Raw genomic sequence first — 15322 nt, forward strand, 5'->3', positions numbered from 1 at the left:
TGGAATTGTAGTTATTCACTCTCAGGGAATGATGCCACAGATATGACCTCTGATTTAATCACCAGCTACATTATGTACACTACAAAGGCAAGTTCTTCCAACCAGACTCCTGTTCCACTTCTCTCATCTAACTAAGCAGTTGTGCTTTGGAATTGACCAAGTTGAAGAAATCAACATGGTCATCTCTATTTGGAGATGATACCATCTATGCTCAAGCTCTGCCTAGCTACTCAACAAGTTTCACTCCACATCCAAGACATTCAAAATCTTCCTTTTGACAGACCCCCCCCCCCCCCCCCCCCCCAAACACCACTTGTACGTGTTGAGCTAAATGCTTGTCCCGACATCCTTAAACACTCTCTCTAGTCTACAGAGTATTTCACTAAATGACATCGACTTACTTAGTCGCAAAGTAACTTTAATAGCACCCTTTGAACAGTATCTGACTTGAAAGCTGTGCTATGATTTCAACTTGTAGTGCACCTAACCTTGGTGTAATTGTGGTCTATCACTCAGCTCTTAATAAGATTTCACCTAATGACTAAGATCACACTACTTTCATGTCTTCCCCTCCACAGAATAGTGTTGAATCCTATTGCCAGACATTTCTATGAACACTACACCTTAACTCTTATTGCATGTTCAAGTCCTCACCACTCGTCTGTGTAATAACAAGCACAAGAGCTAGCCTGCAGGCAGGGTTTGTTATTAGCAGCAGTTCTCTCATTGTACAGTATTTACCGTAAACTCTTACATGCAAATCTATTTGCATTTGTTTTTTCTATCAATGGTCATGTTTTTTCTCTGTGCGTTCGTTCTTCAGATGGTTTGATTTAAACCATAAACACTGGCTCACTGTTAATGCATTTCAAAAATGACCTGTAAATATAAAAATGAACTGATTCTGTTATTACAGGAAATGACTAGAACTTGGAGTTATTATACACATTCAAAAACAGTCATTGAGTTCCATATGTACACACCCCAAAGATATGTTTTTGAATAAATTTAATTTGTCTATGTACAACAAAGCCTCTCGGGACACCCTTAACCTCCAGGTAGACTTGGGTAGCGACCGGGCACACACACACAAGGTCTAGAAATGCAAGAAATAGAGAAGTACTATTAGAATATACTTATACCTATGGTTTCAAACAATGCTTAAAAAACATGCCACTGCTACAGTAAGGAACCTAATTGAAATGGGCATATTAACACCTCTTGATACAGAAGGGCTATAGTGCATGAACAATCGCCTACACAATTGCATTACTGTACTAACTGAATAAGCATTCCATTTCCCATCCTAATGTGTATAAAACCAACAATTTATGACTATCCGTTGTGTGATGGACACAATCTTTCATCAGAGGACCAGACATTCTCATTGATGCGTCACAGATCCTGCGGTGGAGAAGACTGATGTAGACAGGACAAAAGGCACACCTGGGGGTAGAGGGCACCTCATTCCTCATTGTCAGCTGGGATCCCCAGTTCCTCATCTGTCCATGCGGATGCATCAGGCCATGGGAAGTGACCCTGAGAGAAGAGGCATCATGGGGTTAAGTCTGCTTGACAGACACCGGCTTTGTCTCCATCCTTTACTCTATGAACTGACAACTAGATCGGACAGGACATACCAGGCATAACTATGATTAGGAGCCTAATCTACATTTAACTCACCATTACTGCATCTGGGTCATGCCAGCAGTGCCACAGGATCCAGAACCACATGGCACTGCTGAGGAGCTCTGCTTGGAACGTCTGGCTCTTGGTGAGTTGTGGGAATTGCCTGTACTGGGCCTCTATGTGTGGTCCACCACCAGCTCTGAAAGTTAACAGAAAACCAGAGTACTGATGGTATCACTGTATACATCCTATCACCGTATACCAGTATAATGTAGCTACGCTCTACACATTTGATTAAACCCAACAACCCAATGGGTTAACATCTGATCATGGCGCCTACCCCTGGACATCTGTTTGGTAGGCCTTCTGTCAGACTGCTAGCTAGTTGGTTAACTTGTAAGCTAGTTATAAGCTATAGCCAAACGTTAATGTTTAAAGCTAAGAAGACAGTGATATGTGTACAGCTGACGTGTGATTGATAATGTTTATTTAATTATGAAGGACGATATTGAAGTCAACCTTTCGTCGTTAGCACATAGCTAGCTAACGTTTATAACACCAGTAACGCTACTTACTTTCGGGTTACTATTTTCTGAGGTCCACGTGTCAGAAGCTGCGTCCCGGCCCTAAGGACACCCATTGCCCTTCCTAAAGAAGACATCGTTTTTTCTTTCTTCCCCCAGTGTTGTTTTCTCAAAATGTCGTTCCACCTTGACACAGAGGGCGACCAACCAACAACGAGCGCTATGATTGGTCGAGATGGAGGGTTGTTCAGAAAATGGATCGACTCGTGTCGCTTCCACTTTTGCACACTAGATGGAGACAAAACACTTTACATACGTGTATATGTATATTAGGTAGTTATTGTAGATTTGTTTATGCATCTATGTATGACACTCTTAAAAGGGAATCGTATAGCAAATATTTGGTAAATGTGTATTTAATTTTTCATATGAAAATGTAATGCTGGAAGGTTGTGTTGTGACATGGTGAATTAATGCATGCGTGCTTCTGTGCAAACTTTTAGAAACTGACAACTGAGCAAGGACGTTTGGTGGTCATGGCAGTCCTTCCAATTTCCTTCCTTTTGAGTACAGGTTTTATGTTGGAACGTCATGCACCTCCTTCCTTTGATGTTTACATGTCTTCCATGACATGGGTGAGTGGTGCCCAGTAGCATAGTAGTAGAAAATGCAGTGCATTTGTTTTGCATCCAGTATAGTAAATTAAGGTGGAGGGATATTATAGGGCGGCAGTCAGGTTTAATGAAAAAATCAAGCGACAAAAGACAGGCACAAATGGTTAATGAGCATTTAAATTACGAGAGCAGTTCTTCTCTTTGGTAATTGTGAAGAGTCTATTCGCCATTTACTGATTAATGAATCTGAGAACCGAGTGGGACAACATGGCGGACAAGCTCTAAGCTCCCTATCGACAGCTAAGCGGTTTGACAGTTGCTTTTGTCCTTGGGGAAACTCTTGCAAAAATATCAAATTTGCAATTAACTTCGCGTTCCATCAGTTGTAATGTATCCAGTTGTAATCGAATTGTTAATTTAAAGTCCTGCAGAAAAGTTTATTTCCTTTCATGCCAATGTTCAGTTCAGCTTTTGTTGGCCTCTTTTACATTTTCATAGACATTGACCGTTACTTTCCATCCATCCATGTTTCGACTTATGTAGATAAGTTGGCTCGTCAGTCTACATTTCGGTTTAAATGCCAGAATAGAAAATACATAAACAATATAGTATAAACTGACAAGACCAAACACGACTTTACGACAAACGAGTACAGTATGGTTCAGAAACTATGTTTTCCGCACTCCTCTCGGGAGTGCGCGCAGTGCCGCTACTTAGTCAGTGCGCTTTATGCACGTGCATGATCGTTAACGGCAGGCGCCATCTTATTTGCCACCAGCTGCGTTGTTGCAATTTCACAAAAATAACGGAGTGATCTATAGCTATCTGCATACAATACGTTGAATGGCGAGTTAATTTGAGTAATTCCTGTCGTCGAACAGCAATAAATTGCTCATCCCGTATTTATCTTGCATTTTAATGCATTGTTTTTCTTGACTCATCCCTAATGGCGCCTGGCTTTGCAAATTCTCCGGTTGCGCCACTCTCCCCTCACAGCTCAGAACCCGCCTACAACCGATGTCCGAATGATGTCATCAGAAGCCAACCATTTCTGCAAAAACAGGCCAATTCATGCATCATTGGCTGAGAGCAATGTCAATCTATCAAAACAAGAACGCCATTTTACGAAAACGAGAGAACGCTATATTTTACCACCGAATCTCATCCCAATCAAACTGCCCGGAAACCAACTAGGCTACTTCTTGATAACGTCTCCAACTATTGTTATAATTAAAACCCTACACTCTGAATCAAGTACAAAAATATATATATACCGTATTATAGCCAACGACTGGTGTACAATATCACCTACGTTCGCTATAAGATTTCCGAAAATGATTGTAGTTGTAGCAGTTATGAAGGCTCATCTACTCTGTCAAGACGATCTGATACAACCAACAGACGAGAAATCCCAGCAAACAGCAAACTGCGAGTTCAATTTCAGTATTACGCGTGCGCGCGGGGATGCGGTTTGGCTAGATATCAGTGGGGGAGGGGAGGTCGAACTGTAATTTCATGTGAACAGGCAATGACTGTATATGTGAACAGGATTGGAAGATTCGCAGGAGCCACTGTATCTTCGCCTTAATTCGAACGACACGTACACGACATGTCCAACGGATTTTTAGATACATTGTTGGACGCACCTCTTTAGCTCGAAGAAAATTAATCTGTGTGGATGAAATACTCTGAAAATTGGACATGGAAACGTTTTACTTTACACATGCAACGATCCGTTTGCCTTGACCTCTTAATTGTAGCCTATACGCATTGTTGTCAGTATTATTGAACTAGGCCTACATGTAACATGTATTCATAATAGTGCAGTTTTTTTTTGGAAGACTGGAATAATGTAACAGCAATAATAAGTAAAATGTACTTGTTAACAATAGCACGATGCTTACATTTGTAGATTGTGTTGATATTGGTCAGTGTTGCCTGCCACATACCGTGCCTTCAGTTAAATCAAAGAAAGCATGGGCTCGTGTGTAAGTGGGTTACATAAGATATTTGTTTCCTCCTACTGCCTTGGGCAGCAGATTTAGATGCTAATTTCGAACTCTGGTAACTAGGGCCTAATAATTGCCATTCATGAGTTTGTTTTATTTGTAGCAGATACAGAAGGTGTGCCATGGACCAAGGTGACAATACAAGATATTTCTGTTTGTTTTACTATTTTAATAAAGTTTAACATTTTGCAGCAGGATCATCTATAAAAGTGAAAAGAACACTTGAATCTTTGAGACATGAGCGGTGGTGAGATGGCAGACCATAGATATAAAACATGGTATGTCTCTCTGCAGGACATCATGGTCATATGGTTGGCAAAAGCACATAAGATTGCTTTGCAGTTAAGAGAAGTGGGAAACAGGAGGGAAAGGGCTGAGAATTCAACAAGTTCCTCCAGAGGAAGTAATAAAAGCAACCAGACTTTGTCCTTGGCTGCTAAGAAACTGCATTGACTACACACACAGTGCTTGACTTGGACTGAAATACTGTAGGTTGCCAGTACTCATTTTGGGTACTGTTTATATTTAGGTGCAGGAGCTCCACAATACTTTTGAGCTAATATTCTATAGGAGGTGCAGGAGCTCAAGCAGTAGATAATCTGAAGTGCCAGTACGCAGCTCCAGTAAACATCTGCCCAAGTCAAGCACTGACCACCCTAATTTTACCCCCTCACACATCAAAGTGTACAAACTGTTCTCAGATGTTGAAAAGAAAAAACACATACAGGACTATGTACATGAGTTTAGTCTATGCCTTGTATTGTCTGTCATGTATTGTAATTTTGTGTTGCACCATGTTGCTTGATCTTTCAAGCAGTTGAAGGAAAATGTAAATGTTTATGAAATGTTTTAATTGACAATAAAGAGGTATTATTCCATTCATGGTAATGGATTAATTTTTAATGAGTTGCTGAAAGCATGAGAAGCTGTACTCACACAATCTGAGATGTTGATTCTTATCAATCCTATGAATGTTTACATTTGTTATAAATTAAGTTTGGAGATCATATTGTAAAAATTAGGATTATAAGCAAGAGGATATATATATATATTCTAGAACCAACTCGTTGCAACTGAACTCACTTAAATCCTGCATAGTGGCATCATAGCGGCAAGATTTGGACTACAGACACAAAACTACAGAACAGGCAGGGCACGGACGCGTGAACGCGCATGTAGCCATCTCATTTCACGGCGCCCCTGTAATCTTGGGCTTGTGGACCCCGGAGAGTGTAGGGGCGGGGCTCGGGTTAGGGGTTGATGGGGCTGGAGGAGGCGGAGTCACGGCAGTCCTGCCAGGGCCGCCATTTTTGCAAAGGGAAAAGAGACAGGGTAGAGGGGATCTAATTTCCAACAGTCGGCGTAGGTAGGGCACAATTTTAACGGTTCGGAACTGTCTGTCATTATTGGGTTCCTATAACTACCAACGAAAATTAATTACAGCAGGGGGAGTCTCTCAAGAAGACTGCTATCAGTGTAAATATTTTTAAACCTTATAGAGCCGCAGTGTGGAGTGAAGTAGCTATTGTTTTGGTTGTGTAGAGAGCGAGGCTCTAGCGACGGGGGTCTCACCCAGGTCGCTGTTTCTTTATTCAGGGTATCTACAGTGGACCTTAACTGTAAGTAAAACGCTTTAAACTACCTCATAGGTTGTCTTAGTTTCAAGAGTTCACCAAGTTAGTCTACCTAGCCAGCTTGCCGACTTGGTTTCTCATGGCAAGCTACTGTAGCTAGTAACGTTAGCTACGTGGATGCTGATGGCGCTATAGTTAGATGGAAGTTGATAATAACTAACTTTCTGGTAGGAAATTAGTTGGTTTTTAATATAAGTGAGACACTTACTTAGAATGTTAGTCCTGAATTATAGTATTGTTTTGGTATAACGTTAGCTTGTATTAGCTGGCTAGCAACTGTTAGCATTGGCTAGTTAGACAGTGCAGTGTTTAGCTAGCTAACGTTAGCGCATTTGAATTTGATTCAACTGGCTGCTTCTGAAACGTTAGCACGCTTACTTAGTTAATGCAGTTGAATAACATTGGATTGTTAATGAAGAGAAAGGGAAGCAATACCTTTTAAAACATGAACTATTTTGGCTAGTTAACTATACCTGCAATGTCAGTATACTGTTGCAATCGAACGTAACGTTAACTAACTAGGTGGCATGAAGAACTACCCCGCTCTCTTTTTCAACCAGCCCCCAAAGGATGGTCAGTTTGCCAATGTACTCCCATGCAATAGGCTAGTGGTAAAATTGTACTTACAGAACAAGTAAATCATGAATTGTATTGCAGTATTTGTTGGACTGGCTTGGTTTAACACATCCGTGCTCGTTATCTAGTTACAGATTTTCATATGTGGTTGGAAGTACACTTCTTGTTGATCCTATGAAGGTTTATTTCCGTTTATGAATAACTAGCCAGCTAGTCCACAAAATGTGGTGTTGCGCAGAGGGCACTGACAGGGCTTTTGTTTACATATACAGTTAGATAACAAAAAACTACGTATAATTGTCTGGAAATTGTAGTTGCATTATATTTCTGATCAAAGTTCAATCGCATGTCCACAATTGTGTAAATGCTTTTTTTTTTTTATATATCTCAAACTAGAGGCCTCAGTCTCGAGATGAACAAACGGCTATTGGACCGATAAACACCCAGCATTCTATTTTGTTCCTAGTTGACAAAAGCATTACATCCCTTAATTTAGATTCAGAGGGTATGTGGTTTAACTGCTGCAAACGTGGGGGGAGGGGACAGTCAAATCGGAGAATCTTGCCTCCACTGACAATATAGCTTTTTTGACCGTTTAAACTGTGCGATTGGTTACAATAGATTGTCTCGATGTTATTTCAAAGTGAAATCAAACTGCGAGAATGTATATTCAGCAAGTGTGTTAACTTTGCGCATTGTTCACACCATGACGTGCCAAGTTGCTTTACTAACTTGGGTAGCTAATCTTTCAATGTTCAAGCCCTCGTTGGCCAGCGTAACGACGTTTACCGCAGTTCGAATGCTAATATTAGCTAGCTAAGTATTACAACTGATGTAGCAGTCTGGTAGTAGTACAAGCTTCAAATATTGATACAATAAATAACTTATGTATATGTATTTTTTCAAGACGAAGAGGCCCAATGTTATTTGTTAGCCGCTAGCTACGTAGCTTGAGAAAATGGTTCCTTTGCCGAGGCTCGCTAGCCAACGTTTTGTAGCTCGGAAAGCCATTGCAGCTAGCTAGCATGGCTCGTTAGCTAACCAGCTGGCTAAATTATCGACGATATTCTCAATTTTTCTAACAATAACTACACATAAACGGTATCGACAGATTGATACTTAAGTAAGAATGTCTGAAAGACGATTGATTGCTTTCTTGGGGATTTTCTTCTCGTGGCGAGGGTCCCCCAGTTACACGGTTTTCTCGCTGTCCTTAGAAAAGCGCTATGAAAATGGCGGCTTGGCTTGATGTTGTGGTAATTTAATAGCTATGTTCAGCCCTTCACACCCCTATCGGCTGAGCTGACTGCAGCGCCGATACACATTCACGGGCAAGCTAGTGCACAATGGGATAGATTAACAAGGACTGCTTTCTGTCGTACATTAAAATAGTGACAATGTCCGCCTTTGATATAAAAATACTTGTCAGGTCATACGTTTGAGATTCACTGGCCAACTGTCTGGTTAGCTATTAGTTCCCCCCCATGTCGTTCAATCACATTTCTTTGCTAATATTGTGCTTCGTGATGCATTGTATTTGAAGAGCAGGATGTATATACAGATACTACTACAACAACGCAATATACGTCAGCTCAGATTTGTAGTTGCTGAATTTGGCTATGTTATTAGCAGGTTGTCATATTGAGGAGTTGCATAACAGGATATGAACGCAGCACTTTGTATAAAGAACAATGAGGTTTATTGCCATCCCCACTCTTCTTTGACCTCATGCTTTGTCCAACACTAAACATTCCCACCCATTTCTGGCAAGTTGGACCAAGTTACCACATTTAACAGTAAGTGGGCTACTAGTCTAACTCATGTTTGTAGAAAGCAACATGATGACTAGACAGGACGTTTTTAATATCTCATAACTCACTATCATTAGGCTACCCATTCTCTCACTGTGGTAGAATTGTAGGTTCATGAAACATCAATGCTATTTTATGGGGTAAGCATGTATATGTAGTTAATAAGTAGTGATTATCTAAAGGTCAGCTCGACTGAGGGGGAAAGCATGATACTGATTGTGGATATGAACCATAGAACAAGCAGGTCACAACAACCATGGTGTGTGTCATTATGGCTGGAACTATGTGCTTGTGTAATATTTATCAGTGTTCGGGTATGACTAGTACAAGAAACGGTCATTAAATTAGCTAGGAAGATTTCAGTGTGGTTAGGCCTAGCTCTTTGGAACATAGGCTACTTTGTCTCAATCGTATTTTCCAATTCAGAAAATTGGCCCAATTCACATTAAATTCATGAATAGATAAACAACTGGCTGTTTCCCAAGTCCTACCTGGTGGTCAGAGGCGTTGAGTTTTGTGAAGGGGGAATGAAACAACAGCTGTGACTTGGTTATTTCCCTTTGACATTGACAAAGACCTGCTGCCCTCCTCTTGCCCCTCCCCCTCTCAGCTCCTCACAGGCTCAGAACAGATGCCCGTCATCAAATAACCCAACAATGAAAATAAATGGCCAGGTTTTTTGTCTGTTTTGGTGATCGTGTTGAAAGTTCAGCTCTATATCACCCATTATAGAAATGAGAAGGAGCCCCAATGCCACAACAAGGCTTTTTAAACTTGCCTGGCTACACCTCGCACGTACACGCGACTCCAGTTTGCCCAAACAATCTTCTCCTGACAATGCATGTCTTTCCTTTCATGTGTTGTGACATTTTTCCATCAGCTCAGGCCCCATTCCCAGTAGTATGGCTCAGTCCCCTGGTGGTGATTCTAGCTTTGGGATGGTGTGAGGCAGGCAGCTCTACACCGCTCCATTCCCTCCCTACTGGCCTGTGAGACAAACTAAAGAAGCTGGATACTTCTCTGTGGTGCAAACTTTGGCAGCCTCTGTCGAAATGCCAGTTTGAGACAGTCGCCCAGTGTTTTTTTTTTTCTCCTCCTTTTCCCTCATGACCCCATGTTGCCATAGCCTTGTAAGACGAGACTCCTCCTTACATGAACAGAAAATTATCTGGATTTGTGGCCATCTTGGATGGAGACTGCCGAGAGAGACGGCCATTAATCTATTCTGTTTTGATTCTCCAGGACGGCACCAATTAGGCTTCTGTGTCCTTATGAGGCGAGGGTTATGTTAATTCCCCCTCTGCCAATTGAGGACAGGAGGCCAAATCATTGGAGGCAGAGGTGTTTTCAGTTTTCCCCACAGTGCAGCTGCTCTCTTTCTTTCTCTAGAGGAGCCTAGTGAGAGGGCTGTGTCGGCTATCGTCACTGCCACAGCTGACTGACTGACACTCTGATACAGGCACTCATTTGCTTGTGACTCCTGATCTTTCTTTTCACGGACACAGGTGCTTGTTTCACAAATGCTTGTCAACAGTGGGGGTAAAGTAAGGCCTCAGACTGCTGTACGCTGCTCCCTCTAGTATTTCCACAGCTTAGCTTTGCGTAGTGGGATTCATCCTCCACCAAATGAATGATGTCATGATACGTTTTGATGTCACTCATGCAGTGGAGACCTAGATGCAGAGAGACCTTGGGAGACTTGTGCCTCTGTCGGGAAGTAAAATAGACACCAGTTTGAACCGCTCCATTCGTCAGAACAACTGCAGGCTGGAAACCTCTGACAAGTAACGAGGCCTGTGTGTATGGATGTAGCTGGCACAGTAAAAAACTGTTTCCCTTGATGTTCGCCTCCCTGCGTTCCGTAAAAAAAAATCTCACTTTTGTGTGGACATGTTATAAATACTGGATGAGAGCGGGCCTGCTGTGTCTAATCAGAGGCTGGTATATAATACACAATCCACAGTCACCTACCTCTTCTTTCTCTTAAAGGGACAGTGGCCTCTGATCTGTCCTGGTACTAGACGTCATGCTACCATAACCATGTCACGGTCTCGTAGCGCCTCACACACTGACTCACACTGCATTCTCTGGTTCCCTCTCCTCGCTCCCCTGGTGGGTGCCCCCTCTCTGCACACTCTTACACAGCTGTAAATACCTGATATGGTGTGTTTCGCTGGCTGTGTTGACAGGGAGATGTGGCCTGCCTGCCACTCCCCCCTGGGGGACTGCGTGGCAGGGAGCTCTTGCTGCTGGGTGACACCTTTCCTTTCACCTCAATCCCAGGAGCACACACACATCCATGAAGGGCTCAATAAGAGAAGCCATGAAGGCTTTTTGAGCTGCCAATAGCCAGGACAGTGGGCCACAGAGTGAGAAAGTGAAGGGGTTCATTATACAGGATGTTTACTGCTAGTCAGCACTGGGTAGGACAGAAGAAGGCCACAGCTCAATGGGGCTAGTGAGAATCTATTGACTTCCTCTCTGCCTGCCTCATCCGCCACTGTAAAGAGTGCCACTTGTGTTTGTGTTGCTCCCTCTGTCCCTGGAGAACAACAGACTCCATCCTGAAACTATCATCTGTATAGATATAGCTGGCTGACAACAGTACACTGCCAGCCTAGGTAGTTTTACCCCGTGGGGCTGCCTGGCTCTAAGCCTCCAGTGTCCTCCCTTTCTGCGTAGAGCTAGAGTCAGGCCTTTAGTAGCTCATGGGAGGCTGGCCTTGCTCTGAGGCCCAGCACGGTCGTGTAGGTCACACACAAGAGGTGGAGAGGGAAACAGGGTTCAGGTAAACTGTTTTTGCAGTGCTGAGCTGTAATGGATCCCTTGTTAAATGGGCCTTTCACTAGTTAGACTACCTCCCAAATAGGTGGCCTGATGCTTCCCTAGCCCCACCCACTTCCTGTTGCTGTGCTACATGCTAACACTACTTACTTAGTGCAGGGCACGCTGGGTACCGGGCAGACTTAGTGGAGGCGAGGGTGAATGTGGTGATTGATCATGGAACTGTGCTGTAATGGGGCTTGAGTGTCTCTGACCAGGGCTGGGCAATATGGCCAAAATATCATATCACTTTATTTTTCAAATTTTTGATGGTATTTAGTGTTTAAAAAAAGAAAAAAGTTGTAAATTAGCTTTGAGTAGTGTGAGGCCCTAGGGTGATTTCAATGAGTCTTTCTCCATTCAGATTATTTTTGGATGAGGTTGAAAACAGTATAAAACAATTTCCTGCATTTTTATCAATTTCTGCATTTCCTGCTCTCATTTGAGATCATTTCCACACTGCCATGTAGGGCTGCACGATATGGGCAAAAAAAACTAGGCCTAATTTTTAACTAAATGTTGCAATTGTGATAATTGCGGCCCAATTTCTCTACGATTAACGCCAGGCACAGGCATTTGAGCAGGTCAGTCTCATTTTATTTGGTTTGATTAGTTGGCCTTTCTTTCCTAATATAGACACGACTGAGTCACACAGGTGGACATGCGAGCTCAACGCAAATCTATGATTTTGTTTGTCATCAAATTTAAGAATGTCAAATGGGGCCGTGCTGTGTTAGGGAGTGGAGGAGGGTGTACAGAGGGAGAGTAGGCCAGAGTAGGGCTGCCCCAAACCAGCTGTCAGAACCTGGATGTACTGCACTGAAAACCCTGGCTGGCTGGCTGTACCCTGCACCTGAGATGGGAGATCCCTCCTTTACCACCTGTGTGTGTTTGTTTGACAGGGTACAAGCCCAAAGTGTGTAGGCTGATGTGTGTAGAGTAGCCTCTAGGGCACACTGTCTCTCTCGCGCACACAGTGCTGGCCTGGGGCCATTGTCTGCTGGTTAGTGTGCTCTGCAGAGCGTGGATGTGGACAATGCAATATCATTCTCTCTCCAATGCCTTTTAGTGCAGTTTGCTGCTGCGCTATAGGTGGTCAACGGGTAAACATCACAGTGGAACTTGTCTATTCGCTGCTAATGGCGCCCAATCTTATACACACAATGTAGGCCTACATCTCTAATGTCCTGTATTATTGATGTATGGTTTCACCTTCAGAGTTAAAGCACAGAGGGAGCCCTGGCAGCTTGGGCACAGTGATTAATGAAGGACAGCTGCTGCAGAGAGTAGCCCTGTTTGGGCACTGTGAAAGGAAGGGTTGTGAAATTCTAATGGTGCCTTTTTCCAGTGTATAGGAGTGTCTTTATTTTGTGTGTGTGTGTGTGCGCGCTCATGGCTGGCTGCTGCGATGACTCAGCCTATGAGGATGGTGTGAAGTCACTTCAGCTCTCTGTTGGGAACTTAGAGGGAAGGAGGAGCGCAGCTTCAGTTAGAAGCCCGTCTTTATGTCCATCGTTCTCTTCTCCCGGCTCAAAATCAAACACTGAGACTTGGCCCAAAGAGCCTCAATGAAAACAAGCTCTGACGTACAGTGGCTCCAACTAGCCTAGCACGAGGGAGCGTGTGTGTGTTTCCCCTGCTGAATTTAGTAGAGTGACTGGTCTGTCTGAAAAGGAAAGTTATTCCCCCACACAATGATGTGACTATGGCCTTAGTGAGGAGGGGAGATTGGGAAAGGGAGGAGGGCAAATGAGAAGAGGGAGGGGAGTGGGCCCAGCTCTCGTCTCTGCTCTACTCTCCCACAGTCTCAGAAGGCTGCTGTGCCTGTGCTAGAGGAACCCTAGTGCCCATACAGGAGTTTGGGCGCCTCCCCCACCCCTTTCCCAAACAGAGGGTAGATGGATCATTTGGAAGGCTCCCTGCAGCGCTGTGAGATCCGTGATGAGAGAACCTCAGAACGAAAGGGGGAGTGGGGGACAAGAGAGCTATAGCTTTCCTCCTCGCTTGACTAGCTAGTGTTCTGCCATTATAATTTTTTGCTTTGTCTTTCTCTCCCCCATCTCCCTCTTGTACTCTCTCCCCTTTCCCCTTCACCATTCTCTCTCTCAGCCTTTCTCTCTCTCTCAATTCAATTTGCATTATTGGCATGATGTAACAATGTACATATTGCCAATTCTTACTTTGGATATTTCTCTCAGCCTGTCTCACAGCCTCTCAGCCTGTCTCACAGCCTCTCTCGCTCTCTCTCTCTTTGTAATTAGGAGCACTGTCTGCGGCACTCCCCTTCCCTTCCATGCTCTGAGGTTTATTTAGGAAGTGCAGGGAGGAGAGAGATCCGGCGGGGGTGGGGTGGATGGGGCACAGCGAGGGAGGGCAGAAGGAGTGAGGTGGAGGGAGCGTTTGTCTTTTTCCTCTGCTTTTTTTGGCATGTTGGTCCCGTGTGACAGACGGCTCCGCTAAAGGAAGTGGGAGGAGCGTCGGAGGCAGTCACAGCGCTCAGATTTAGTCAGGAATGCTGTACTGTACTCGTTAGCCTTTTTTCCAACCCCCCTTTTGTGTGTCTTGAATGTGTCTGGCCCCCGGTGCAGTGCCTGTAGCTGTGTGTGTGCTTGCGCCCCTGGGTGCCCTCCAGCAAAGGAATGTGTGCAAGGGTCTAGAAGGAGAGGGGGTTTGGTTTATCTGTCTGTGGGGGGGGGGGGGGGGGGGGGGGGGGGGGGGGGGGGGGGGGGGGGGGGGGGGGGGGGGGGGGGGGGGGGGGGGGGGGGGGGGGGGGTGTTGTGAGCTGAGCATGCGTGTAGGTGCATTCCTAGGCAGTTGACAGTCAGGATTCCCTTGAGACAGAGGCAGGACAGATCACAGCACACAACTCTTGGAAACGACCGGCCTGTTGGTGCCGAAGGAAGGGGGATTTCCATACTCTAACCCATACACCCAACCCACATCTCAAAGCGTGAACGCGCCTCTTGAAATACCAACCCAACACAGCGTTTTCATGTTCCAAACCTCGTGGCGCTCTCGGCCACAACCACTCCCACGTTATCCATATTCGTGTCTAATTTGAGCCACCCAACGCTGCCTGCCTCGCGCTGCCACATCATCTCCGGACCCAAACACCCACCCCCACCTGCGCGCTGTATACTACACCACGCGTGCGACCTGCTCCCTAAAACCAAATTTTCACGCTCCGGTCTAGTCAACACACCTGAAATAGTCCAGCCCCCATATTATCACTACCGCGCAAAATCGCGATGTCTTAGATGAGCCCCTCTTTTGCTAGTATGGGCTGGTGGCAGGGGGGCGCGACACGCGAGAGGTGTGGAACTCGCATCCGTGTTGTGTTGTCTGGGCATGTGTCCCTTCCCCACTAATCCCACTTCCTCACAACACCTCGCCTGCTGCCCTCGCATGATACTCCAGGTGCCTAGCCCGGAATGTCCCAATGTCTGGACACTATCATTGGCATTACGTAGGCTGATAAGCGGATATAGCCTGTACATTACCACCCTCTTTTTTAGTTTGTGTTAAGGCTAATTGTGCGGCACACAGTTCCTATTCTAATCTATGCTACATCATCGCCATCGCTTATCTCGTCTTAGCGGACGACGTGCTACCCTCACTCGCTCTAGTGTTCAACCTACTGATTTCCACTTCCTCGTACACTACTTCTCTCTTCATACCAGAAGCTAGCAGTCTGTCTGACAC

The 15322-nt window shown here is 44.6% G+C and overlaps 1 protein-coding gene across 1 annotated transcript; it reads right to left on the bottom strand.

Annotated features, from left to right (window-relative positions):
- Positions 1-991: 991 nt before the first annotated feature.
- LOC120050081 (NADH dehydrogenase [ubiquinone] 1 beta subcomplex subunit 2, mitochondrial-like) lies at positions 992-2376 on the bottom strand. Its single transcript, XM_038996715.1, has 4 exons — positions 2205-2376; positions 1684-1828; positions 1447-1539; positions 992-1096 (listed from the first exon to the last, which is right to left on the bottom strand). The coding sequence occupies exons 1-3, from the start codon at positions 2288-2290 to the stop codon at positions 1465-1467; spliced, it is 306 nt and encodes a 101-aa protein (XP_038852643.1). The 5' UTR covers positions 2291-2376; the 3' UTR covers positions 992-1096; positions 1447-1464.
- Between the last annotated feature and the right edge of the window lie 12946 nt (positions 2377-15322).

This window comes from Salvelinus namaycush, chromosome 6, assembly GCF_016432855.1.
Source record: "Salvelinus namaycush isolate Seneca chromosome 6, SaNama_1.0, whole genome shotgun sequence".
NCBI lineage: Eukaryota > Metazoa > Chordata > Actinopteri > Salmoniformes > Salmonidae > Salvelinus > Salvelinus namaycush.